This window comes from Lipophrys pholis (assembly GCF_963383615.2).
Source record: "Lipophrys pholis genome assembly, chromosome: 7".
Classification (NCBI taxonomy): Eukaryota; Metazoa; Chordata; class Actinopteri; order Blenniiformes; family Blenniidae; genus Lipophrys; species Lipophrys pholis.
Window position 1 is genome coordinate 29,129,613 of NC_137638.1, and position 27,783 is coordinate 29,157,395.

The window sequence follows — 27,783 nt, forward strand, 5'->3', positions numbered from 1 at the left end:
ATGTTAAGTTTGACATAGAATCAGTTTTGGGTTTGTTTCTTCAGTTTTTGTCTGTGTGCATTAACCTGTTCTAAAACCTTTTTCTCCCATGACGACCAGTTGTTACCAAACTCCTCTTCACTAGAGGATCCTGATTGAATTCAGTCTTCCAGACAGCAACAGCAACATTAATGTAGATTTATTTATGTATGCAAGTGGCCTATGTATGGGGGAACTTTTCTTTGTTGATTAGGAAGAGAAACCGCTGAAGTGAGGCACCGTACATGTATGGATGTTTGGAAATATGAGCCTGAGTGGACACTGCGAGTTGCGGATGTAAATAAAGGAACAAGGTCATTCATTAGAAATAAGGACATAGACTTTCATTCAGTCATAAGGGCTTAGAGTTAAGGGCTGAAAAGCAACGGCTTGGCTGCTGCAATTAAAGTAAAAATACAGTTTCTCCTTCCAGGTGAAACAGCTGCCTGACAATAAAAACAAGTTCACCCACTATATAGTCCACCTGCACATCTTGGGATTATACAGTGATACCATAGACAAAGAAATGTAAATTCTGCCCCTGCAGTGGCATTAACATCAGCACGTCTGCAGTAGATGTAGTAAATGTAAAACCTTTCCTTTCTAACCTGCATAGCAAAATAAGTCAAGCATGTAGTCTAGGTCTGTCAAATGAGCACCTTATTTGCATCCAGAGCACTTCTAATTGAAAGCATGAGTCAACTCATTTGCTTTCACCCACACAGAGTGTGCTGTGGTCTTCCTGCCTCCTCGTCCTCCAGCCTGTGGTCAGAGCTGCATAAAGTCTGCTGGGAGTTCCTATCGGCTCATCTCAGCTCCTGCCCGCCGCCACCGCCGACTCCCTGAAGGTGAAAGATGGGGCGAGAGAAGATGGATGGAAGGTGCCAGCGCAGGCCCACCGACACGGCTGTCAGCGGAGGGAACTTCATCACAGCCTGCCACTGCTTGTTTCTCTGCTTACAGACTGTGTGTGTGTGTGTGTGTGTGTGTGTGTGTGTGTGTGTGTGTGTGTGTGTGTGTGTGTGTGTGTGTGTGTGTGTGTGTGTGTGTGTGTGTGTGTGTGTGTGTGTGTGTGTGTGTGTGTGTGTGTGTGTGTGTGTGTGTGTGTGTGTGCGTGTGGGTGTGTGTCTGTATAAGGACAGTCGCAAAAACATTATCAGCACTAAGGGACAATCAATAAAAGTGTCGGAGAACCAGAGGAGGAAGAGGAGGTGTAGGAGGAGATGAAGAAGAGCAAATGCAATGAGATACAGCTTGTTCGGGTTAATCAATAGGAGGTTACATTTGGCTGTTTTTAAGATCGATCGCCAGAACACCACACTAACACTATCGGGGTATTGAGTTTGGCTTAGCATCTTTTAGCACATATTTCATGTTGCACACCCCCACCAGTGAGTCGATCCATCCACCCATCCATCTTCTCCACCTTCTTTCATCCCAGTCAAGGTTGCAGGAGACGATCGCCGCTGGATGAAGCCCTGGACTGGCCATGAGTCCATCGCAGGACAAACACATCAAAACAGTCACACACACCTGTTAAACTGAGTCGACACTTTTCCTCAAGCTTTAGAAGCTGACTTGAACATGTGACAGTCTGACTGTGAGGCGGGAGTGGAAACCTTTACACCCTGCTGCCTTGCTCCTAATAACACGACACAATCCACACAGCTGAGTTGTTTTCTGCACGTTTACATTACACCAGTTTTTTACTGAGCGCCTGTGATCTAAAGTCAATTCAAACCCCAGCATTCCTGCAGCGAGGTGACAATCGTTACCACTGCACCACTACGCTATCACTCTGCAGTTTCTAAGTATTTTGAATTAAAAGGTTTCTTTCTACAGGAAGCAAATGGGCATCCCTCCCATAATGTGAAGCTTTTCCTCAGATACACTTTTAATAATGTTCTTAGAGAAGAATATTTTCAGGCCTCTGTGAAGTGCATTACTTTAATGACTTTTAAAATGATTCCACATGAAATCCATGGTTTATCATTCATACAAAAGACAAGTATAAAATTGACCATAATCATAATTAATGTGTGATTTCTGATACTGAGATAATCAAATCTACTACTTATACCCTGAAAAGGTCTTTAGATGAGACAAGCCAAGTTTATTTAAATATATTTCTACAAGTCTCATATTGATCTGTTATCCACATTATAGTACTGCTATCTCACAATGTAATGTCATTCACAAAACCCCTCCAGAATAACTCTAATATGTTGTTCTAATATGTGAGCAAGTGACTTTGTAGTTATGAAGAAATGTATAGGAAGCTGATTTCTCTTAAATAATGATGAATGGTAAACATTTTGATTAGATAAGTTAATTAAAATAGTTTTTACTCAAAAATGTATTTGTATCTACGTGCATACAAGACATATAAATTGGCATTTTTAAAGCCCATAACTCTTAACCAATATATTTGAATTCAACAAAGTCACTTTTGTTCTGACTTATTAGTATTTTATTTTAAATTTGATAAAAAGTTATTTTTATTTATTTATTTATTTATTTATTTATTTATTTATTTATTTATTTATTTTTACAGATTTTAAACATCTCACATTAGAAGCACCAGTCTCAACTATTTCATCAGACATTACGAGACTATCTGGAAGAAATGGTAAGAAATCAGGAAGTTACCTGTTGCAGTGGCTTGAAAGATAATGACTTAAATCTCCATTCAAATGAAGGAGGTGTGCAAAGCTGCATTCCTAACAGGAAATCAATACATTCAAATGGAAACAAGAACTCCTGCAAACCTTGTAAATGATTCTTAATATCCATCTTCTATTGGGCTTCATCCAACATGGTTGCTGGAGACAATTTTACCGTGGACAGGATGTCAGTCCATCACAAGACAAACGTGTGTTTTTAGACTGTGGCAGGAAGCTGGAAAACCCAGAGAAAACCCAGTCAAACTCAGGAAGAACATGCAAACATGTTGCACAGAAAGTAACTAAAAGTGCATCACAAAAGAAAGCCCTTGCCAACATACTCACATGCACTTCTATTACACATGTATGATGGCACCCTGCATTAAAAGGTTTAAATAAAGACTCTTGAACAGTTTCTAATGTGAAGCCTGTGCCAGCACCCCAGCCTTCCTCTCTGTGCTCGGCATGATGGATGTTCATCCCTCCTCGGTGGCACACGGAGAGTTATGACTCAGCATGGACCTCTGTGTTTGGGCAGGCAGACAGCGAGCGTGTCAGAGGGCAGATTTATTGAAAATTCAAGAGTCGGATCAATTCTCCAGCAGCTCTGCAGGCCTGCGGCCCGCTGGCCGGGCAGACGCCGAGTCGTCCTTGATTTGGCCACGCTGCTGCTGCTGTGTGTGTGTGTGTGTGTGTGTGTGTGTGTGTGTGTGTGTGTGTGTGTGTGTGTGTGTGTGTGTGTGTGTGTGTGTGTGTGTGTGTGTGTGTGTGTGTGTGTGTGTGTGTGTGTGTCAGCAGATTCTGTTGTGGAGGTGCATGCATAATTGAACTGGTCTCACCCTCCTCCTCCTCCTCCTCCTCCTCCTCCTCCTCCTCCTCCTGCCCCTCCCTCTCCTCCTCCACCTCCTTTTCAGATAAAGCAGTAAATACTGAACCTCAGCATCCCTGTTCCTGTTGCTGAGAGTGAACAAGCTTGTAATTGCATTTTGCTTTCCTGGCTGAGTTAAAGACAACGTCAGTGGTGAACACTGTCCCTTGTGTCCTTGTCCTTGTCATTGTATTCAGGGTCACCTGAACAGGTGGAGGAGGTTTTCATGTTTCATAGCTTTCTGTATCATCTTCTTGTAGGACAAGGCAGTAAGAGGAAGAATTCAACACAAGTGAGTTCACTTTCCGTTCACAGATCACTCCATCCACTCACAGTTTTCTCATGTCTTGTCCTTTCCCTCTGTTTCCTTTCATCTGTCTGTCTCCATGTCTGTCTCTCTTTCTCTCTGACTCTCTCTCTCCCCCCTTCTCTCTCACTGTAACTCCGTAGCTATATATAGACTTCTGCATTGCAGATGTCCCAGAGCCCTGCAGTTCTGGAGGAGCTGCGAGGAGCCCCACTCACCAGCCGGCCACACAGAGCCGGGTGAGTGGGCCGACCGTGACCCAGCGAGGGGCAGGAAACAGCACAACAGGACTGAACACAGTCACACTGAACATGTGAGGCATCGCACTGCAGCAAGGATGAAATGGCTCCCCACAGAAGACGGTGGAAAGCACTGCAGTTCTGATGAGTGGGTGGGTAGGACAGTTTGTGGTGCTATTTGTTTTTGTTTTTTTTAACATTTTGATTCTCTTTCGACATTTGTGCTTTGATAACACACAAGGTCACAGCTCAATCATAAACAAACAGAAAAGGTTTTAAAAGTTTTTTAAAGAGGGAGCATAATGTGTGAACACAGATTCAAGAACAAGAACATTTGTAAGTTTTTCCTGCACAACTCTCTCAGTCAATTAATAAAATGGGCCAGTCGGCTGATTGGACAGTCACAGCTGAGCTTACAGTCGCTGTACAACAGGCAGCTACAGTGGCTGGCCAGCTCCATCTCTGGAGATGACTCCACCCCCTGGCCAGAGAGCTCCAGCTCCATCTCTGGAGATGACTCCATCCCCTGGCCAGAGAGCTCCAGCTCCATCTCTGGAGATGACTCCACCCCTGGCCAGAGAGCTCCAGCTCCATCTCTGGAGATGACTCCACCCCTGGCCAGAGAGCTCCAGCTCCATCTCTGGAGATGACTCCATCCCCTGACCAGAGAGCTCCAGCTCCATCTCTGGAGATGACTCCACCCCTGGCCAGAGAGCTCCAGCTCCATCTCTGGAGATGACTCCACCCCTGGCCAGAGAGCTCCAGCTCCATCTCTGGAGATGACTCCACCCCTGGCCAGAGAGCTCCAGCTCCATCTCTGGAGATGACTCCACCCCTGGCCAGAGAGCTCCAGCTCCATCTCTGGAGATGACTCCATCCCCTGGCCAGAGAGCTCCAGCTCCATCTCTGGAGATGACTCCACCCCTGGCCAGAGAGCTCCAGCTCCTGCCATCTAGACGGAGATTTAAAGCCCCAAAACTGAAGACGAGTCACTACTTTTATCTATTTATTGTTCCTTTTTTAACTTTATCAACAAGTTGTCATAATGATATTATAGTGGCTCCTTCTATTGATTGATTTATTGATTTATTCACTCTTTAACCTGTCAGTGAGTCTGTGAGTGCCCGTCTATCTCTGGGTCCCTGCTGTCTTTTACTGTCCTGCGTTTCAATATATCTGTTTGTACGGTCAGATGCTCTCTCTGCTGCACAAAACATCTACCTACGGGTATCAACAAAGTTACTTTGACTTTGACAGGTCACGACAAATTCTGGATTCAATTTAGGAACAAATATTTAAATGATAAATGAGAGATACTGTATACTGAAATATATGGCTACATGACAGAGGACACCACTGATCAGGTTGGCTAAAGAAATATAATGATAAAGATAAATACAATAATAAACAAACTAATAGATAAACTAATGAATAAACAAATAAATAAAAACAATAATTATTAATTGATTATTATCATTATAATCATTGATGATGATGATGATAATAATAATAATAATAATAATAATAATAATAAGAAGAAGAAGAAGAAGAAGAAGAAGAAGAAGAAGAAGAAGAAGAAGAAGAAGAAGAAGAAGAAGAAGAAGAAGAAGAAGAAGAAGAAGAAGAAGAAGAAGAAGAAGAAGAAGGAATATTTAAGCAAGAATAAATAACATTTTACCATTAGAGTATGTCAGTATTGCAGTTATTTAAATAATACATGTTCAGCACTGTGTATTTTATTACTATAAATCTGCAAACACATTTGAATTACAAAGCCAGATGAGACCAAAAGGGTTTATATCAATATTGCCAGCTTGTAAATTACATTAGTTTTTTGTTGCATTTAACACAGTTTGCTCAACGCCAGTTGAAAACAAAGCACAGGGCACAAAAACACATAGATAAAAACAAATCTGAAAACACAACCAGTTACACAGAAACAGTAAACTACAGATCAAAAGTCTCATGCTGGGTTGAAGGCCACAGAGTAAAAGTTAGTTTAAAAAGACAGTGAGAGCCTACAATAAATCATGAATCAACATGATTTTCTAAATGTGTGAAGATTATTTAAAAGAATTAAACCAAAATTATATGATCATATAAACTGTGTAGAGCTTAGATGTATTTGTTTTAGATCATTAGGCTTTTATTCTATTTCTATTAATGTCACTTCCTAAGCTTGTATCCCTGAACATAAAAACACCTGGTGTGCATTTGATTCGGTCATTGTCCCTACAAGGCAATTGGAAAATATTAGCACAGAAATCATCAAAAATCCATGTATTAAGAGATATATCATAATCAAACCTCTTAATTAACATATCACATAAGAATTGAGACGATTCTGGCAGGTGTGGAGGAGGGATAGTGGATATACACTACATGTCAAAAGATGGAGCTGAAGAAGACAATGAAGGCCTCAGAGATGATTCAAGCATGTAGTGAAGGAGGAGATGGTTGGTCTAAATGTAGAGGAGACAGAAGATAGGCGGAGATGACCTGATGGAGACCTCTAGATAGAGGGATGCGTTCAAATGTAAACTTGTGAAGTCAAATAACTTGGCGACTGTTTCACAGTGTGTTTCATGTGGTCCATCTCCTTCTCCTCGTCATGTCAGATCTTATTGAGCTGTTGTATTCAGACTCTCACTTCTGCTGCAACAACAGTGAACCATTAAGTATTTATAACTGTAGGCTGCAGAGGCGCGCGCACACACACACACACACACACACACACACACACACACACACACACACACACACACACACACACACACACACACACACACACACACACACACACACACACACACACACACACACACACACACACACACACACACACGCTGCCCTCTCTATTACAGTGAGCGTTTGCTGCCACCTAGTGTTAAAAGTAAAAAAGATGCGTTTAAAAACTAGAGTTTGAAGCCTCCCAGTCTTATTTGGGAAAACATTTGCATTCATCATTATAACATAAGGGGTTTTATATATGACTTTGACATAAATTGGCACGATAACATTGAATTGTAGAATGTAGAATTCATGTTGGACATCAGCTAGAGGTGTCAAGTTCTCCATATTTTATCTCAACATTCACACTACAACCACTGATACAAACAACCAATAAAATCAGTATTCAGAAAATCCATTATTTCTACAGGGCTGCTGTGCAACTATTAAAACTAAGCTCAATTACTTAATTGAGCCTAAATTGAATTTACTTTCTAATATGAGAACTGGTATTAAAAATAACACGTACAAGTACAAGATACTCTTTTCAAACTACTCAAAATACTTTGTAACCCCATAACTCCAGTCAGTTGCAGACATTTTATTTAATTTTACCTGTAAAAACATTCAAAGCAGATTCCCCAAACGGGAGAAATTACATTTATAAAAATGACAGTATAGCACTTTGTTTCTGTAAACAAATGATCGTATTTATGAGTGATGATTTAACTTATTGTGGATGTGAAGAAAATATAGCTAGATTGCAAATTTGTTTAAAAATGTATTTTAACTAGACTATTCCATTTGTACACACACATTAAAATCCATATATGCATGCGCACACATAGAAACACACAATTTATTTATTAAACTAATACGTATTAGAGTTAGTCTAAATTCGATACTTTACGGTTGATTTTTTTTTCTACAATGTAAATATTATTTTTTATTAGACAAGCATGTTGGTGGTCGTTGGGGTTTTTATTTTGAAAACCGGAAGTGGAGCTTATGTCTTCTTCCGGTTTGGTCCTCAGTATCTCAGTTCTTCTTCCAGTGAAAAGTGCCGCTGCTGAAATCTAGCTGGGGCTTTGGTCTTCTGCTCTGTCAGTCCACTGAAGCAGTTTGTGTGTCGGAGCCGCAGGACCTCCGCCTTGACCCGCTGAGATGACGGAGCTGAGGCACCGCGGAGCCAAAGACGGCGAGCCGCCGCTCCAGCAGCAGCCGTCAGAGGACAAGGTGAGCCCCCCGCTCGCTCCTCCATGGACCGCTGAGGCTAGGCTAGCTCTCCGCCTCCAGACCCCACATCTATAGCCGTCATTCATGACGGAGTTAATTATACTGATTTACATAGCATTCTAGTTTTTCTTGGCACGGTGTCGAGTGGATGACGGCTGAAACTCGCCTTACGAATTATCCGCCAAACTGCTCAGAATTTCGACTTGATTGGCTGATGCTGGTTAACGTCTTCCTGCGTGCGACTCGCTCTCGAAAACAACCTCGAGTCGAGAGGAAAAGTTAACATTCTGGCGAAATTAGCTCCAACATTTTCATATAATGTATGCCGATACGTAGAACAGTCGTCACTGTATATAAAAACTGAGTTAAGGGCAAATAAAGCTGCATTGTATGCAATAGAAAGCGTCGTATTGTTCAATTGCGAGATATTAAACTGAGGTTTGGTTGGCGGGTCACATTCACGGCAAACATGGAGAAAAACACAAAACATCTCAAGACAAAGCTCACCGTGTCATCTTCGATCACACACTATTGTAGACGAATTTCCCAGTTTGCTATGTGTTATATTAAATGAAATTTGGTGTTTACTTGAGCTTGTTTACAGCCACAGCGGGGTTAGCAGAGATGGGCTAGCAGCGTTCGCTCCGCCGTGCTACAATAACAACAACACCGACTCAGCTGCTTACACAGTTATTACATTAATCTTGCTTCACACGGAGTAGACGTGAGTGCATTTTGCCTGATGTCAATACAGATGTCAGTGTGTCAGTCCCAGGATGCAGTCGGAGCCTGGAAAGGGGCGTGGTGACGGATGTGTGGATCCATGGAGGACGAGATGATTACCGAGAACCGGAAATCATCTAAGGAGATGGCAGAAACAAACCACACAGAGCAGCCAGGGAATCCCAGAGACAGCTGCCACTTTTAAATCCAGCTCTAATTATTTTTCTTTCAGTCGTGATGCACGTGAGAACAGTACAGGAGGTGGCTTTTATGGGCCTTAATTCTGGGCTTATGTCATCAGTCATAGGTGTGTAAAAGGCTTTTTTTTTTTTAGGTTTATTGCAACAGAACATCATCAGTAGGGTTAAAACTGTCTCATCACAGTATATGATACATCCATGTCATTACATTATTTTAACAACCATAGTCTGAAGCAAACAGCAGCCTCAAACAAATACAAAGCAAAACACGTAACAAACTAAGATAGAAACGTGTGCTTTCACCATCTCTGAAGGTTGAAGTCACTGAAACCCCAAAAGTTTCTATGATTGATAGGAAACATTCGTCCATCTTCGAGACTGCATTTTCCTGTTCAGAGTTGCAGGGTGTTGGGGCCAATCCCAGCTAACTATGGGCGAGGGCAGGATACACCATGGACATTAGTACGCTCACATTCACACCGATGGTCAATTTGTGGTCACCACTTAACTCCACATACACGCTTTTGAACTGCAGGAGGAAACCCACGCACACACAGGAGAACATACAAACGCCAAACATTGACAGATCTAAATCTTGATTTTCTTCCATCAGTTTTTTTATACTCATGTTGGCAGGCTGATGAATAGATCCCAGGAAAAGACAGGTCACAGGGCAAACACATTAACATCTCAGGGTACTTTTTAAAATTACTTTTTAACTTGAAATGCATGTTTTGAGGCTGTGGCAGAAAATCAGAGTTCATAACTGACAGTATATAACTTGAGGCCAAATCTGACTGTGTTGAATGGGTCTCCTCTTAAAGTTGGCTCTTTTCATACTCAGGTGCTGTGGTTTGCACAGTTTAAAGTGTGAAAAACTAAGATATGCATGTTTCTTGTTTAAACTCAGAGTGATACTCAAGTGAACATGAAATGATAGAACAGTGTCAGTATGTCGAGGAATGATGATTAGGGCAAAGGTCTGGAAAGCACTTTTTGCTGCATTTCTTTTATATGAAAGGTGCTTCAATAATAAACATTGATTGAATCAGATTAAGTCAGTAATCGTCAACTCCTGGGGCCACTGCTGGGGCCACTGCTGGGACTGTCATCCAGTTGTAGGTCCACGTACGCAAGTGTTTGACTAGTCCATCTAAGCATGTTATTTATTTCAAATATTGATTCTGTTCGACAATACAAAACTAAAACCCAACAATCACAATCTTTTTGTTAATTCTTAAACCCCCATCTGAAGCCTTTCAATCAACTGATAAATAAAGAAATGAGTCATCTCTTCTGGGAACACAGGTGGCAGCACGTATGCTCATAATTTCACTGAGTAGACACATTAGTTTTTTGTATATTTTGCACTTCCTGATCAAAATAACTATGAAATTTGAACATTTTATTGGATAGAGATCATGATCACTTCATATTATGAAATCGTTTGATGAAATTAACCTTAAAGTTCATAGAGCAGCATCAGAATGAACTTTATATCAAGCTGGAAACTTTCGTTTAACCTGTGAATGTTTGTGACTTTACAGAATGAAACCTGTCAGATTAGGCCGGATGATTCATCCAGTTTAATGTAAGCTACAAGTGGAGGCGTAATGATGATGGATGATATTTTGATTCCACAACAAGTTTTTTGTTACTAGGGAGGCAGATCGAGTACTTGTTTGTCTCTGTGTTTAAAGAGTTGGATACGTTGAATATCGAGGGGGAAACTAAGCCTGTATTTTACGTCTGTGTTTTCTCATTTGAATACTTTGCATATGGAGATAGTAAGAGTGGACCTCAGTCTCTGCAGCAGCTTTATCATGCAAACATTCATTCAATCTGTGAGTTTGATGTGTGTGATTTTACGCACTCATTGAAATTGAAAATGGGATTGACTGACAGTCACATATTAAACATACTTTCAGCTGAAGTCAGAAGAAGTGTGATTGCTCCAGTGTGGCATTTCTCAGAATTGGTTAACTTTATAATCACTGTGAAATTAGATAAATAAGCCACTGTTTGATCAAATTACATCACAACTAAAACTGCCTCACAGTGGAGTTTCAGTGCGTCTTGTAGCTGTGTCAGATGTGTGATGTCAGATGGCTCGCTCTAAACTGTGTGTGTTTGTTTGTGTGGTCTTTGGCTATTAACAGCATTTAAAGACAGTTGCTCAGAAATACTGGTGTTTGATGAACTCGCAGCTTAAAATGTGAGTCACAAGCCTCTCGTTTCGGTCTGCCTTCCATTTCTGCCAATAAGAGGCTAAAAAAATCCTTGAAATCCTCCTCGGAATGCTGGAATCCTCGACATCTCTCAGATGGAGCTGTTTCTCATGAGTCGGACATGAAAAGAAATGAAAACACAGACATTGTAGCCTCAAGTGTACAAGACAACACGATAGGGGAGGAGTGTTTATGTGAAAGGAGCACCTATTTTTAACTCGAGCATCCTGAATGACGGATATTGTCTCCATAGAAACCAGCTGTGTGTGTGTGTGTGTGTGTGTGTGTGTGTGTGTGTGTGTGTGTGTGTGTGTGTGTGTGTGTGTGTGTGTGTGTGTGTGTGTGTGTGTGTGTGTGTGTGTGTGTGTGTGTGTGTGTGTGTGTGTGTGTGTGTGTGTGTGTGTGTGTGTGTGTGTGTGTGTGTGTGTGTGTGTGTGTGTGTGTGTGTGTGTGTGTGTGTCCTTCAGCACTCAGCTAGTGGGCCTTTGACATCGATATGCCAGAGCTCATTATTTCATACAACTGTTATAATTTCTACAACAAGAAATGGAATGAAATTCTGCCCATTTTCAAAGCACTGAAGTTCAGTTTCTCTGAGTCGGTCCTCAGAGACGAGCGATCTAATTAGGGGAAACATCATGTTGCTTTGAGACAGTTTGGAGAAACAGTGAAATGTTGTTGTTAAAAATTGATGCTCAGTATTTAATCTAGCTGAATACGAGGCGTGTGCGCAGTCAATCTACTAAGCATTTAAATATTGCTAATCAGCACCAAGAAGATGAGAGAGTGAAGAGTGTTTTATTCAAGTCCGGTTGATTTCTGCATAATGAGCTTCTTCCTTTAGACTAGTCGACTTGTCTGAATCAACTTTTCTTAGTTAACTGAACAGAAACCACATGAAAAGATTGAGTTTTCCTAATATTACCACTGATGTCACCATCTGATGGGCCGGACATTTAAATAAAGTATGGAGAAGAACTCAGCAAGGCCACATCGGTGGGAGCAAGTGGAGTTAAGTGTACATGCACAGTGAAAGCTTTCAAAAGCAGGAGTTGTTTTGGTGCAAAAAATAAACAAGTAACAAGACAAAACAAGCATGCACAAAGTAAACAAAATCTCAAATATAAACAATAACACAAAGTGTAATTGAATGTAGTTATGCTCTAATGCAGGGGCGTCAAACACATTTTAGTTCAGGGGCCACATGCAATTAACCTGAGTGGGCCGCTCTGCTAAAACAGTGTTGTAATAATCAAACTTTAAAGTTTTCCTTTGTTGAGGAGCAGAGTATACATTATAAAAATGTTTTACAAAACCAAACACTTACTACGGAAATGACTATAACCTCAACATAAAGCCAATTTTAATGAAACCTTGTACAAAATACGGTTAAATGTCCAAAAAACCTGTTGCATTCGGCATGTTTTATAATCTCACACTGACAGCATGGCTGTGAGGCAAGTTTGATAGCAGTGAGTTAACTAACTTTCATGAAAGCATCACCAATATCTCAGCTTAGCTCTCAGTGCTGTGTTGTGTCCGCTACTCTTAAGAATTTTGCTTTAAAAAAGAAAAATCTATGTTTTTTACTATTTGCTTGGTGGTTTGGCGGGTGAGATCGGAGCCTTTTGCAGGTCACTAAATCAACAATTCGGTTGATGAATCAACCAATCAGTTATTCCATAACTAACTAGGAAGGAAACTAAATGAACAGCTAATAGAGATCACTCTGATTACCTGGAATTGACCACAAATAACCTTCAAATAGTTGTATTATGCTGCATTCATGTCCTGCTATTAGATCATACTCCTCCTAGTCATAATACCCAAATAGATAGAAACAAATAACTGACTGAGCAGCCTCTGCAGGGGAAACCCAGTTTGAGCTTTTTAAGGAAGGAACATCATGTCCTAAAAAAACAAATGATTTTGTTTGCTGTGGAAAAATTAGCACAAAAAGGAAGACAATATTTTATAGTTATGTGACTAACCTCATTAAATGACTTTCAAGGCGACAAATAGCGGAGGTAAATTCTTAATATTGTGCAGCTGCAGGACTGTGGCAGTCTTTGTTTGAATGTGTGAGACTGAGCGAGCGTCACGCTGCAGCACGGCGAAACCATCTGCTGGCTGAACTCGAGCAAACGGCTCCGAGCCTAATTTGGTCAACTGCAGGAGAGAGGTCAGCGGGGGGTCGGGATGAGAAAAAGAGAAGGACGGAGTGACCTGAAAAAAACCTCTCAGATTTGAGCAGAGAGCCTTAAACTGTCTCTGTCACCGTATAATGAATCCATCTGAGTGTCGTTTCCATGGAGGCGGAGAGCGGTGAGCTTTAAGCAGGCCGCCGTCAGACAAACACACGGTTCTGATAAATCAACAATATGGAGATTTGGCGGACGGTGTTTACAGCCTCCCACACAGAGAGCACAATACTGTAGTCCTGCTCTTTTCACTTAATGCGATGTAAAACAGCAATGTGCTTATAGTTCTTATAGTGCATTTTATAGTTTTCTGACTATTTAAAATATGATGACGCATGTTCATTGTCATTTTGTTTTAGCAACCTGAGGGCAACTTGTGACTGGGTGAGCAAGCAGGAGAAAATGTAAATCAGGAGAAAATCTGACAGTGAATTCTGTTAATGGTTGTTCCAGTTGCCTCCACCTTTTCTCCTCATGTCGTGCTTCAATGTTGAATCTGTTCGTAGACTGAGACTGAGCTGGTGATTATAACCTGTTTGCAGACTGAAGGCAAACTGACAATGTTTTGCTTGCAGATAAGATAGTCGACCATGTGGACTCTATAGATGTTTGCAGGAAACCTATTGGTTTGTGTCTTTCTGACATTAAATCTCGCCTCAGCCTCTTCAGTGGTGCTGATTGAATCAAGGACGTCTTGATAAAACTACTGCTTGTGTTTGAGTTAAGAAGTGCTATAGAGGACAACGGATACTAAGAGCTGTGTACGGCTGATACATGTGAATAAAAAGTGGTTATCAGGTAAACACTGTTTGCTTGTGGTTTGAGTGTTTGCTTTGCGGATGTCGTTTATTCCATGTGCTCCTTGTAAAAGCACAATGTGCCAGCTGCTGCATTCACCCTAGGTCTAATATTTAAACCCACTGATGGGACACGTTCATGTCTCATATTGCTGTGCCTCTGCTTCACATCCTGCTTGTCTTGTCTGCAGGGCTCGGACAGCGAGCTGAAGGTGGAAAAAGATGGGGTGTCGGACTCTGAAACCAAGGCGGACTCGGGGGTCCCAGAGGTGCCGGTCCCCCCCGACGACACCCCCGTGGTTCTGAACAAAGCCTTGTCTGGACTCTCGTCAAGGTACGCTCATCCGTCAAGGGAGTAACGTGGTGTGCGGAGCTCTTTGTAGCAGTAAAAGTACTGCGTTTGACTCCAGTCATTTAAGGAATCTGCGTTCCGTGCGTCACTTCTGGCTATATTTAGAACAACGAACATAAACAATAGGCTGGTTTTTCCTTCATCTTCACAAGTAGCATCATCATAGAAAGGAATATCTCGCCGAAGTTTTGTTGGACTAATTCACTTGAAGCGCTTGAACTCCGAAGGCCAATTCCTGGTGATGTTGTTGTACGAGGAACCAATGCAGACCACAAGGCCTGTGATTGGTGCGCTCTACTACATCATCTCAGGTACTCTGCTTTTCCAGGTTGTTCAGAAAACACAAGAAATCAAACTCAGTTTGTGTGGAAACAGTTGGATGTTTCACATTTAAATCAAATTGCAAATATTTCAATCCCTGTCCACCAGATTATCTCCTACCAGAAAGGAAACGCTCCCAATGAGTTTCATGTGATTTCACCACACATCCTTCAGAAACTCCACACCTCATTATAGTTCAAGCTTTTTTTTTTTCCTTCCAAATAGTGCTACACTTTTAAGTCATATACACTTTTGTGATGAGGGGAATTTTGACACACGCCCGTAAGACCCAACATGCTTTGCTGGAGGCAGTTTGATGCTGTGGGGCAACTTCTCCCTCTGGAAAAACAATACTTGTCATCATTAGAGGCGGACTTAATGCAGAGAGAGTTCAGTTTGTGATGCAACCACTGGCAATCTCACATCTTCAGTCATCCAAGGTGAATTTATCCACTAACTGCAGAACTTGGGTGAAACGGCCTGCCAGCAGTCCTGACCTCCACCCCAGTGGGCTCCTGTGAGATCAGCCTGGACGTGATGTTCCTGCCAAACTGAGCAACGCAGCCACAGTGGCTGACTTGTAATAAAAATACTGGTTGAACAATTGGATGCTTTCCCGCGGCAATGTGTGAGCAGGCTGGTGAATTAACTGTTGAATGGCTGATTTATTTAGTTTCTCCAGACTTCTAATCGTCGGATCCACCAAATAAGAGTTAAGAGCAGAATTCGCTGTTTGGAATTGCCCAGGTTTTCTCTTGTGCCGCCCACACACTCAGCCCTGCTGCTCACCAAACACATTTTCCTCACAAACATGGAAACATTTAAAGGTAAATAAGCAGGCTTTCCAAATTTAGAGTATTCACTGCCAAGAAGCATTGTTACAGTAAGGAAATACAGTACTACTTCTCTATTAATCTTTAGTTTTTTTGTGCTTTGTGGAATTAATTGACATTAATATAAGTTGTGTCTGTGTTCCAGTTTAGATTGTTCCATTGATAACTCAACCCTCCCAATCAATCATTATTCATGATGCTACATTGTAGGAAAGCCTGTCCTCTTATCAAGAACTTTTATTGTGTTGAGCTCAAGTTTCAGGTCTGATCCAATAATAATCCAGTGGTCAATTTCTAGAAGCAGTCTTTATGTTGTGCTTGTTACCTCAAGAATTACAAAACATGTAAGAGTATTATTACCTTCAGACTTTTGCTCTGCCTCTCCAGTAACTTAGTCCATGACCCTGTTAGTTTGCTTGTTACCTTGAATCAGAGTTTGTCAGTAACTTTGCTCCCACCGAGAGAGAGGAACCGTTTTACGTTGTGACTTGATCTTGGCCCCTGATGAGTGTGATGTTCTGAGCTGCTTTGCTTCTCTGATGCTGATGATGCATTTCTTTGAAAACATTCAGCCTCATCCAGAGGTGACATTATTTCTACATGACCAGTTTTACCTTTAGTTGTGTTTTCTGAGCAGAAATCATGGAAGTCACTGGAAATTAGTCAAGATTATATATCTGTGCTTGTTGTGGTTTAAATCCAAGCCTTTCGTTTGATGTTTATTGACACTGAGAGAGAATAGAGTGATCATCATAAACCTGAGGGCCTGAGAAAAATAGGAATTATCTGCACAAAGTGTTTTTATTAACCATTTGACTTTGAGATGCCTTGAAGAGCATCTGTAGATGTGATTGAGCTGCATTAAAGACATTGTTACTCAATAAGTGATTGAATGGAATCTTTCCAGCTCTTCAGAAACAAACAACACAGTTTTGTGTCTCAGGGCTTATACCGTTAACATTTCATTAAAACCATCTTGTGAACCAGAGCGGATAAATTTGGTTTCTTACTGTTGTGTCTGTCTGTTTTCCACAGATGGAAGAACTGGTGGGTACGAGGAATCCTCACACTCGCCATGATTTCCTTCTTCTTCTTCATCATCTACCTGGGCCCAATGGTGCTCATGATGATTGTGAGTACGAGCAGGAACGCTGATGGTACAGTCATGTTGTCCACGTTTCACATGTTCAGACCAAAGCTTTGCTACTGGGCTTTTTTTTATTAAGAAGCTTCTACTAAATCAGAGGTGGCCAACTAATTAGTTTAAAATAAGACTAATCAGGGTCCAAGTCTTTGTCTGGAAATCCTGATTAAATTTGTCTTAATACATTTTGAGTGGTGTATAACTAAATATAAACAATATTGTTTCATTAAGTCTTTTTTTACATTATAAAATACAATTATTGTGAGGTAACAGTTGATAACTAATGTGCTAGACACAACCAATTATTAAATTATGGCCAATAACGTGAGAAATTTGACCATTTTAGGTTTGATTAACCAAAAAATATAAATTTTTAGTTGATTCAGGATCCCAGTGGCACCCTGAGGGCCAGTCAAACAGCTGAAGGGCCACAATATGGCCCCCAAGCCTTACGATGCCCAGGTCTGCTCTAAACTGCTAACATGCTATGTCAAGCACTTGTAATTTGACACCGGCTTCATGGTCTTGACTGCGTTGACCTGGAGGAGAGGACTGTTTAAAAGAAATCATAAAGCTGTTCCCTGCAAATGTCTAAAATCAAAATGTATATAAATCTGGTTACTTAAATATGTGACTTCCCATCGTTCATCGTACTTAATATAAACAATAAACACTCATCATTGTATATTTTGAGAATATTCTATACTGTTACAACAAGGTCTTGGTGAAACGTTCAGCTTTTCTCACTTTCATTTGCGCTCCATCACAAATGCTCAGCCTCATGGATTAATGGGGATCCTTGTTCTCTAATATCATGCAGGATTTCTCCTCCTGTCTTCTGGGAATTGCCTGGAAATAGGCCGGGCAGCCATTTTGTGTCAGTAGGACACACCAGTTATCACACTCGAGTGTTGTTGTTGTTTTTTTTGCCCCCTGGTAATCTGGTGTTTCTCCTCGTAGGTCCTCTGTGTTCAGATCAAATGCTTCCAAGAAATCATCACAATCGGGTACAGTGTGTACCACTCCTACCACCTGCCCTGGTTCAGGACGTTGAGCTGGTGAGGACAGACCCACAAAAACAGACGGCACACTTTTTCTAGCAAATATTCACAATCACGCCTTTCTCACTGTGTTATCCAATGTTTTATTTTGTTGCAGACGTCCTGAGGTTTGTTCTCCAGTCTTTACTGTTTATTAGCATTTTAATCAAATCAGCAGATAATATCAGAAATCCCCAATCAGTGCTGTCTGATTTCAGCCGTAGTTTTCTATCCTGTAGTGTGATAGATAGTGGAGTCCTGACATTCCTTACGCCACAAGCGTGAAAAACATGATAATTGATCAAAGTGATTCAGTGATGTGAAGTTTACCCTGATTGTCTCACCTGGCTGCTTCTTCTTCAGAGTCTGTCACCGCGCCGTGAGAAGTGTGCATATTGTTTGAACCCTCTTTTCCCGACAGGTACTTCCTCCTGTGTGTCAACTACTTCTTCTACGGCGAGACGGTGACGGATTACTTCTTCACCCTGGTGCAAAGGGAAGAGCCGCTTCGCATCCTCAGCAAATACCATCGCTTTATCTCCTTTGCCCTCTACCTTACAGGTACAAAACAAGTAGTGAATATAAAGCCTGGGCTGGTTATTTTACTTGTTTTGACTTTCTTGTTCACTTCATTTTGTGGTTTTCTTTCTCTTTTTTAGTTCTTTTAAATAGTTGTGTTTCTTAAATTTCTGCTAGTTTGAGCTCTAGGTGTGTAGTATTTGTTTGTCTATAATTGATTTAGTTATATACAATGTTAAATTCAGATTACTGAATTTTGCATTTAGGCACATTTTGCCCCCACAGAGTGTCTTGTAATGTCTATCCATTCATTCATCAGGTCAAAGAAAATTAACCTCAAACCTATGTTTTTGGACTGTGGGAGGAAACTGAAGTACCCAAAGAACAAACACACACACACACACACACACACACACACACACACACACGTACAGATAAATATGCAAACTCTCACTCCAGACCTCAAAATCTGAAATCGAACCCAGGATATCGCCTCTGTGTGGCGATAGTGCCAACTTCTTCAATCAATGAGTGAAATTATGAAAATTAAAAAAACATTCCTTCTTAGTTGGTGTGTAATGAGGAACCTACAGCTGATTGTAAGCTTTAAATCCAACACATAATGCATCTTTTAATAGTGTAAAAGGCTCAAAGCCTCTGTAAAACACAGATTCTCCACTGCACTCAAAGGCATCCTGTGTGAACACGAACACGAAACTCGGGAACGCCTTGCTGAAGTTGCAGCTCATGCCATGCTAAATGGAAATAGAAACTAATTGAGGTGCTGAACAGGTGACTGATGAAGAGGAAACCCTAATCTTTACACAGAATTGGACTCATTCTGTGTTTTACAACAAATGTAGTCGTTTCATGTGTTTTCAGGATTGTGAATACAACTTTCATCCTCACGTCACCAAAACAGAAAAACAAAAAGGTCTTTTTTGACTCCTTACTGTCTATTTCCAGTTTTCCAGTTATAAATATCACCTTTTATGCCGTCAGCCATTCCCTGACAAACCAAACTAGACTCTTTACAAAAGTTCAGCTGAACATCTCGTCGCGGGTGGACGAGTAAAGTGGCTCATTGATCCACTGCAGGAAGGTGGAAATTGCTTTGAATGAGCAGATCGCTCTGCCCCACCTGCAGCATGGCTGAACCACATCCTGCCTCGCTGAGAGAAACCGCACACACACCAACACACACCGAGGAGCAGACAGAGCAGCCGCGTCAGCACGCACACGACTCGTAACAGGTCATCACGCAGTGTCTCTTTAAGCCCGGTGACCTGCCGGCCCTGCAGTGCGTCGGGGGGAAATCCCTGGACTATGATCTTTTCATTTTGTTAATGCATCACATCATCATGTCAGACATCTTTCAATTACTTTATTCAGCAGTGTCGGCATTACCATTCTTAGTCAAGGCGAAGTGTGACGCTGCTGGTTGGACTCATCCATCAACTGCATTGACCTCTTTAGGTTTCACGTTATGTCGAATATTTCAAGGCAAAATGACTCATTAATCTCATGCTTGTGTGTATTATTAGATTAGTTGATTGTGGGCTATTTCAGGCGCCATGCAGCCAGGAGACTTTTCCTGTACTGCAGTTTGTTACTCAGCAGAGCTACAGCTTTGCTTTAGCTTCTTGCTGATGCCAAACAGGATGTGGGGAGGAAGGAAGCACCCTGAGCTGTTTTCTATTAGACTAAAGGTGAAACTTAAGGCCCAGATTCATCTCAAGTTCTTTCATTTAATATGTCTAACAAACAAAACCTGTTCAGTTTTATTTTTGTTTCCAATCAGTTTTTAGAATTACAAAATGCCACCTATGCGTTTGTGAAATTGGCTGATATAGGCTTTTTTTTATTCCCCCAAAGCATTTAGTAGGAAAACTCACATCCTGTAGCTGAAGATATGACACACGTTTCCTCGTTCTCGTACTTGCACTCCTTCAGTTGGATTTGGAAATGTTGGAATCCTTTGTGTCAAAAAATCTCTGAATCCTCCAAACACGTCATTTCTGCTTTCCACTAATGGAGATTTTATTTGAATTTACTTAACAGTACTGAAATACACATGCTCACCTCTCATCTGGATGATCACAAATATCAGTATTGTTTAATTCTGCATTTATAAGTACATCATGCCTTGATTGTTTAATCTGCATTTTCCACGTCACTGAAATCTTAGTTTCTACCAACACGAAGAGGCTGAAGCCTTTCAGAACGTCAGGTGGTTTGATTCAACTAAAAAAACTAGACACTTCCCCCTGTAATATATTCCCCCTCCCATCAGTCATGTGTAAATCAGCTCCAGCAGTCCTGAGCTCCTCTCTCCATTGAACTGCTGTTTGTTTGAAATAGGTCGAGCTAAATTTAGTCCGACTTTGACCAAAGATGACCTGGATTCCGTAGTACTACACCCCCTCCTTCCCTGAGGCTCCACCGTTCTGCCTCTCACTGTGATTCGATCTGTTTTTGCAGGTTTCTGTATGTTCGTGCTGAGTCTGGTGAAGAAACATTACCGCCTTCAGTTCTACATGGTAAGCCCAGACACACCCCCCTCCTCCTCCTCCTCCTCCTCTTGGCATCCGGCCGCACCACTGCTGGGTTATTGATGAGGCTTGTTAAAGTCCCAGCCTTAAAGTAAATGGACAAGAGGGCCAAAGATTGCTGTAATAGAAATGTCTGTCGCTGTGTTTCCTCTTGTGTTTTGTCCTGCAACATTACATCAAGGGTGAAGTACGGTATCTACCAGAGAAAATGTGTTTACTCGTCAAACAATAGACAGATTATTCTCCTGGATCCAGAGGATTTAAGGCAACATTAAAATTCAACCACACTATTTCAGCATTATCTCAAGATACATGGGCCAAAGCCGGTGTGCAACAGGCTCTAATCCTGTCTGCCAAACCACCACGATAATTGTAAAAATGCCAAAGAAAGCCCGAGCTGAGATACCAGTGATGCTGCCATGAAAGCTTAGATACCTCATTGATATCAAACTCGCCTCAAAGCTCCACTGCCAGCGTGAGTTTGTAAAAACACTCAGAATGCAACAGCTATAGAAGTTTGTTTGGGACTTTTCACTGTATTTTGCACCAGAATGTTTAATTAAAATTGGCTTTATGCTGAGATTGTAGTCATTATTCAAAGTAATTGTTCAGTTTTGTGAAATAATCAACACTTTCATCATGTGTACTTTGCGCCACAACAAAAAAGTTTAAATCTAAAGCTTAATATGGCTCTATTAGACCAGCCTGGCCACTCAGAATGATATTGGACTGTATGTGGCCCCTGAACTGCTGCCTCTTACAGCTTTTTTTCTCAGAAAGATGTAATAAGTGCAAAAACGTCCCAGCAGGTATTTATATCTTTATGAAGCGTCGTCAGGAAATAGAGAGAGGAATCTCTTCTCACATCCGTTGATTCATTCACTCATTCTGCCTTTATACCTGCTGCATACGCTGGAGCCTCTCTGTTATTGGACAAAAGGTGCACTGTAGACTGATCATTTATACACAAACACACACACACACCGGCACATGCATGATTTTCCGACTTATTGACTCCAGCGGTGATGGCATACCGCTCATAACCGTAACTCCTAGAGTGTTTATCATAGCTACTAAACTCAAAACACCACCAAAACCAGAGCTAGAGCCTTGGATCCATATACTGATCATTCCAGTGGCCCTGAGGACTTCCTCAGTACGTCCAGCCTGTCACACCGTTCACCCTCTGAGCTTCTCAGGACATTTAGACTTTGCTTTTGATTTCAGCTTTTTTTTCCTTCCCTCCTGATCTTTAACAAACTCATCCCAGCACTTCGTTCTCACCGTCGTATATAATCGAGAGGCAAAACTCACTCACTGCACATTTTTTTAGGGTGTGAGTGTGTGAGTGAGTGATGTGAAGAAACAAAACTACCACTACCCCAAAACGTCCCATTTCATAATGATCCTACCATTACCTACAATAATAAAATTATTTGCTGATTATTTTCCTTTTGTAACTTGTTACATAGTTTCATTGTTAATAATGATCATTTTCAACTGTTTTCAAAGGTTTTGGGGTATAAATGCTGTCGTCTTTAACTTCCACATAGAACTTCAATCTGGGCTTCAACAAATATATCAAGTCTGTCCTGATGGACAATGTGAAGTTCTTCTGCTGTTGATACTTGTCTTGTATTGTGTGAACAGTTTGGTTGGACCCATGTGACCCTCCTGATCGTGGTGACTCAGTCTCACCTCATCATCCACAACCTGTTTGAGGGGATGATCTGGTAAGTACAGACTCATTTTTCTCTTATTTCGCTGCGCAGTTGAACTACTGTCTGCGTAAGATTCACATGAGCCATCAGAGTAGCTTAAGCAGACAGCTAAATCCAGTTCCACCTCTTCTTTGTCTAAACAGGTTCATTGTTCCCATTTCCTGTGTGATCTGTAACGACATCATGGCCTACATGTTCGGGTTCTTCTTCGGCCGAACTCCACTCATTAAGGTTGGTTGCCTCATTTCAGTCTGAAGTTTTTTTTATTTTTTAAATTCCGGATCAGTTTTCTGATATTATGTCAACTCTTTGGTTTTTGCCGTTGCAGCTCTCCCCCAAGAAGACATGGGAAGGATTCATTGGTGGATTATTTTCAACCATTGTGTTTGGCATCATAGTAAGAAAGATCATTTTTATCAGTGGTAGCTGTGAGCACATATTGGCCATTTTCAAATGAGTAAAAGAGAATAAAAGAGAAATCCAGTGAATTTGTGTTTATAGTTCCTCCATTATTCAAGCATAATTTAATCAACAATGCCTCCATCTCCTTCCAGCTGTCCTACTTCATGGCTGGTTACCGCTACTTCGTGTGTCCAGTGGAGTTCAACAATGACTCCAACAGCTTCCAGGTGGACTGTGAGCCGTCGGATCTCTTTCAGCTTCAGGACTACGCTCTGCCCAGCGTCCTGGAGTCCGTCACCGGCTGGGTAAGTCCCGTCCATCGTTCTCATACAAACGGAGGCTGTCCAGAAACTAATTCTGCTATATTGACTTCCTGAGAGGAGGGGACACACTGGTCAATCCCAGGACGAATACAGAGACTCAGACAGTCACACGCTCAACTTCACTTCTTTGGATAATTTCGACCAAATACCCTCAAACACTTGTTTGGACACCACAATGAAACCCCAATACTTTCATAATGCAGTTTAATTGTAAAATTGTATTCAGCTGTCTTGACAGATCTTCATTAATTGTGAATTATCTAAAAGAAAAAAAAAAGAAGAAGCAATGCCCAGTTTTATGCCCAGTTTTGTGGGGGTTTAGTTCACATATTATGCAATATAATAACTACAAAATCAGCTATGCTCATTGATTCCTATGGCAGCATTCAGACATGAGGCAGTTCACAGAACAAAGAAATACATTAAAACAAGGCGATTAAGAAACTTTATTCTTAAACAGTGAAGATTGTGAAATTAAAACATTAAAACAAAGCAAATCAACACAGTATAAAAAGAATAAATAAGTAAAAACTTTATCAAAATAACGGTGATAAAACCAGTCAAATCTGTTGTTTATGGAACGGCCCGAGCAAATAGTGTTTTCAGTTCTGACTGACAGGAAGTGAGTGTGTCAGCAGGAAGTTTGTTCTCCAGGTGAGGAACTAAAAGCTGCTTCACCTTGTTTCTTCTGACTCTGGGAACCCTCACACGGTGATCAGTCTGTGGGTATCAGGCTTTGCTTGTGACGATTTTATGAGTTTCAAAGATTTTAAATGGTGAATTCTGGAAATGATCACAACAGCGTTGGTTTGATTTTTATTTCATAGTTTTGTTGAGTTGTCGTCGTAACCCTTTTGTTTGCGTCTCCACAGACCACGGTGCGTCTGTACCCGTTCCAGATCCACAGCATCGCTCTCTCCTCCTTCGCCTCCATCGTCGGACCCTTCGGGGGCTTCTTCGCCAGCGGCTTCAAGAGGGCGTTCAAGATCAAGGTATCAGGGCTCAGGAACGAGTCGGCATTAATGCAAATCAACCTTACTCTCACCACCTTCTCCTTTTCTTCTTCTCATTCTACTCGTTTTCTCAGTTTCATGTGATGCTTTTTTAGTATTTAATATTCGATATTTATGCGTCTTCCAATATTCATGCACGATGTAAGTTGACATGCTGTTTCCTCTCCTCAGGACTTTGCCAACACGATCCCGGGTCACGGAGGCATTATGGATCGATTCGACTGTCAGTACCTCATGGCGACCTTCGTTAACGTCTACATTGCGAGCTTCATCAGGTAAACACCCGGTGCTGGTGTCTCACAGTGCAAAGACGTGTATTCAAGGTTAACTGGTGACTGATGCTCCATTTGCATGACGTTTTCAAGTGAAAAGAAAAACATTTGTTGCGTTTTGGCGACTGTTTCCATGACAACAATGCTTGTAGCCACTGAAAATAAAACCTTTTGAAAACGCTCCGTCTCCGTGGAAACGGGGGGAAATGCAACTTTACTGGAATGCTGCTGCTGCACATGTGTAAAACTGCTGTGATAAATATTTTTATCTGCACGTGTGTATTTAGATGGACAATAACGATAATGCTGCCGTGAAGTTTTCACTTTTCCCTGGAAAACGTTGTCGTGTAAACGGAGCCACAGTCATTAACAAAATGTATGAAAGAGTCAAATCAACATGGCTGCCATCTTAGTTAATCTTCTTATCAAACTTAATCAAAGATCAACACAAAGCATGCATGGAGGCGGTGATAAATCGGCGGCCTGTTGAACGGAGGTTGGTGTTTTTGATTCTCCCTCAGGGGTCCGAACCCCACCAAGGTGATCCAGCAGCTCCTGGCCCTGCGCACCGACCAGCAGCTCTACATCTTCAACTCCCTGAAGGCCCACCTGACGGAGAAAGGCCTGCTGCCGGCGCTGGAGGAGGCCGCCGCCTAGAGCCCGCCCACACGCAGCTCGCCCTGAGGGTGGAGACGGGGGGGTGGCAGCAACCCTAGGGGGAGTGAGGAGAGGAGGGAGGCCCACTAGAACTTCTGGGAGTCGCTTTAGGGAGAACAAATCCACGATTACAAGAACATAAGCAGAAACATCGGCAGCGTTCCGTCATTCCGTTTCATCCGGGCGTGTGAGTCGATCATGTGTTCATGTTTCTGAATCACTGTAGCGTCACACATCCATCATCTCCCTGTCAACACTGTTCGCCTGTTGGTCCGCTGTACATTTCTACCTGCATCCAGGATATCTTCTATATACCTAGTGATGTGTTTCTGGGTGTGATGCACTGCTCTCAGCCCTGTTACTGTACTGTTACGTCAGCTTCACCCTCCCCTCCAACCCTCACTTTTCATTTACTCTGTTGTGATTGTTCCTATTTATATGTGAAAGGTTTTTACATTTGAATATTTTGAAATATATCTTAATGTTGTGTCTCTTTTATTCAAGGCTGAATTCATCTTTTTACTGTCTGCCACATGCATTTGTTCTTATTTGAAGTCCTGTCACGCTTTCCATGCCATCCACTTCTGAGCTCTCATTTATGGTAGAAGACTAAATTACTCAGATTTATTCTAATTAGATGCCAAATCCTGTCCAGAAAATTAGGAGCTGTTCAGAGTGGTTTTACAGAGCGTCGTTCAGCACAGTGTCACACTACAAATCAAAGGAAATCCCAGAAGGTCGGACATGAGCACATTATTGCAGAGAAATGGCAAAAAAAAAATCTGCTGTTTAACTGCAGAAAGAAACTGTAAGATTTTATGTTTCACACAATCACCTGAACTCTTTATTTTATTTTCTTAATCTCTTTTACGTGTGTTGATGAGGTGGTTCATTAATGACAGAGCTGATGCCACTGCTTCTGACGACACACATGCAGTACATTACTGACCTGAGTGAAAACCTTCCGTTTATAAACTTCTGTTTACGTTGCCATTGCACAACTCACTCTTAAGTTTTCTGTTATTTAAGCTGCTGCAACGTGCTTGTTGATGTAATCTATGGGTGGAAGCTGTTCTGCTGTGGGCTTGTTTCCCCGAGTGCAGCGCCGGGAAAATGAGAATGTTTCTACAGAAACATCAGTTTACCTGCCACATGGAGGACTAATCCAGTATTTTCTTCTTCATCCTGATGAAAGTTGTGTCAGTTTACTTGAATAGGCGCTGAAAATGTCAAGATGTCAACTTTGTTGAGAATCAAATGAAAAGATGTTACTGAAATGCATCGTGGGAAGTGTAGTCGACTAAAAGCATGGAGGGCTCCGCTTTTACTGCCATAAACTAGAATAACCTCCAGCTCCTTCAATGTCCTGATGCAGTATTCAAACGGTTCTTTTAAACTGCCAAAACTTCACTTTGGCATTTTCAGCCACTCGCCGCTCGTTGTCAAATTCCTCCAAATGACTTAACTTCCATCATTCAACCTCACTCATTTCAGAACCAGGGAGCCTCGTGTTTGTGCAGATCTGTTGTTTTGGTTTGGTCCATTTACAGGAAAAAAGTGTGTTTGTCCTCTGGGGTGAAGGTTAAGTGAAGTGCTGTAGGTGTAGGTGTATCCAGGCAGCATTATATCGGTACAAAGCAGCAATATGAACATTTCTACAGTAGTTTGTGTAGCAGGGAAGTCGAGGTCAGTACTGAGAGTTTACCATACATACTAACTATTGGAACAACTCGGAAAGGAAACAACTTCACATGGAATTCTTTCTTTGAATTTCTTCTCATCTGATAAATCTAAATATTGCACAAAAAAGTGTTTAGGGGAAGGTATACCTTTGTTTTCTGGGGGGGTGGGGGGTGAAGTGATGTTGCATTTGTGGGATGAGGACAGGAAGCATGAGCACTGCTGCTCATCCCACAAATGCAAGTTCCTTTAAAAATTATTAATGTAAAATTCAGGCTTTCCAATGTAGAACTAACCTCCCAAACACAGTTATTTATTTATTGTGCTATATTTCTATTTTTGAGGGGAAGGAAACATTTTTCTTGTCATTTTTTTGTAAGTCTTTTTTTTTTTTTTCTCCGAGTGAATATTCTCTCTTCACTGTACAAACCTTTTCCACCACATCTGAATGTCATTTTTATTCACATTTTTCATCTGTTGGCGCGTTCATGGCTTCTCGTGCAGCATCCAGCTCGTCTTAAGTTTATCTTTCTGAAATTATTTATTTTAAATCAAACCTTTTGAAAGTTACTATATTGTGCATTTATTAAGAAAAATGTTCGGAAACACGTTGATGTTCTTTATGAGTATTTTTGGTTAGCAGAATATTTAAAGTGTTATTCTTGCCATAAAGGAAAGAGTATTGCGATAGAGATGTATTTTCTCCTCGTCTTTTCCTGCTGTGACCTTCTCTGTGCAGTTGGG

The 27,783-nt window shown here is 41.4% G+C and overlaps 1 protein-coding gene across 1 annotated transcript; it reads left to right on the forward strand.

Annotated features, from left to right (window-relative positions):
• The first annotated feature begins 7,857 nt into the window (after positions 1-7,857).
• cds2 (CDP-diacylglycerol synthase (phosphatidate cytidylyltransferase) 2) lies at positions 7,858-27,725 on the forward strand. Its single transcript, XM_080467752.1, has 13 exons — positions 7,858-8,061; positions 14,402-14,544; positions 16,752-16,848; positions 17,821-17,918; positions 18,322-18,461; positions 20,901-20,959; positions 22,622-22,704; positions 22,836-22,923; positions 23,021-23,089; positions 23,247-23,399; positions 24,290-24,409; positions 24,602-24,705; positions 25,224-27,725. The coding sequence occupies exons 1-13, from the start codon at positions 7,990-7,992 to the stop codon at positions 25,357-25,359; spliced, it is 1,362 nt and encodes a 453-aa protein (XP_080323878.1). The 5' UTR covers positions 7,858-7,989; the 3' UTR covers positions 25,360-27,725.
• The last annotated feature ends 58 nt before the right edge of the window (positions 27,726-27,783 follow it).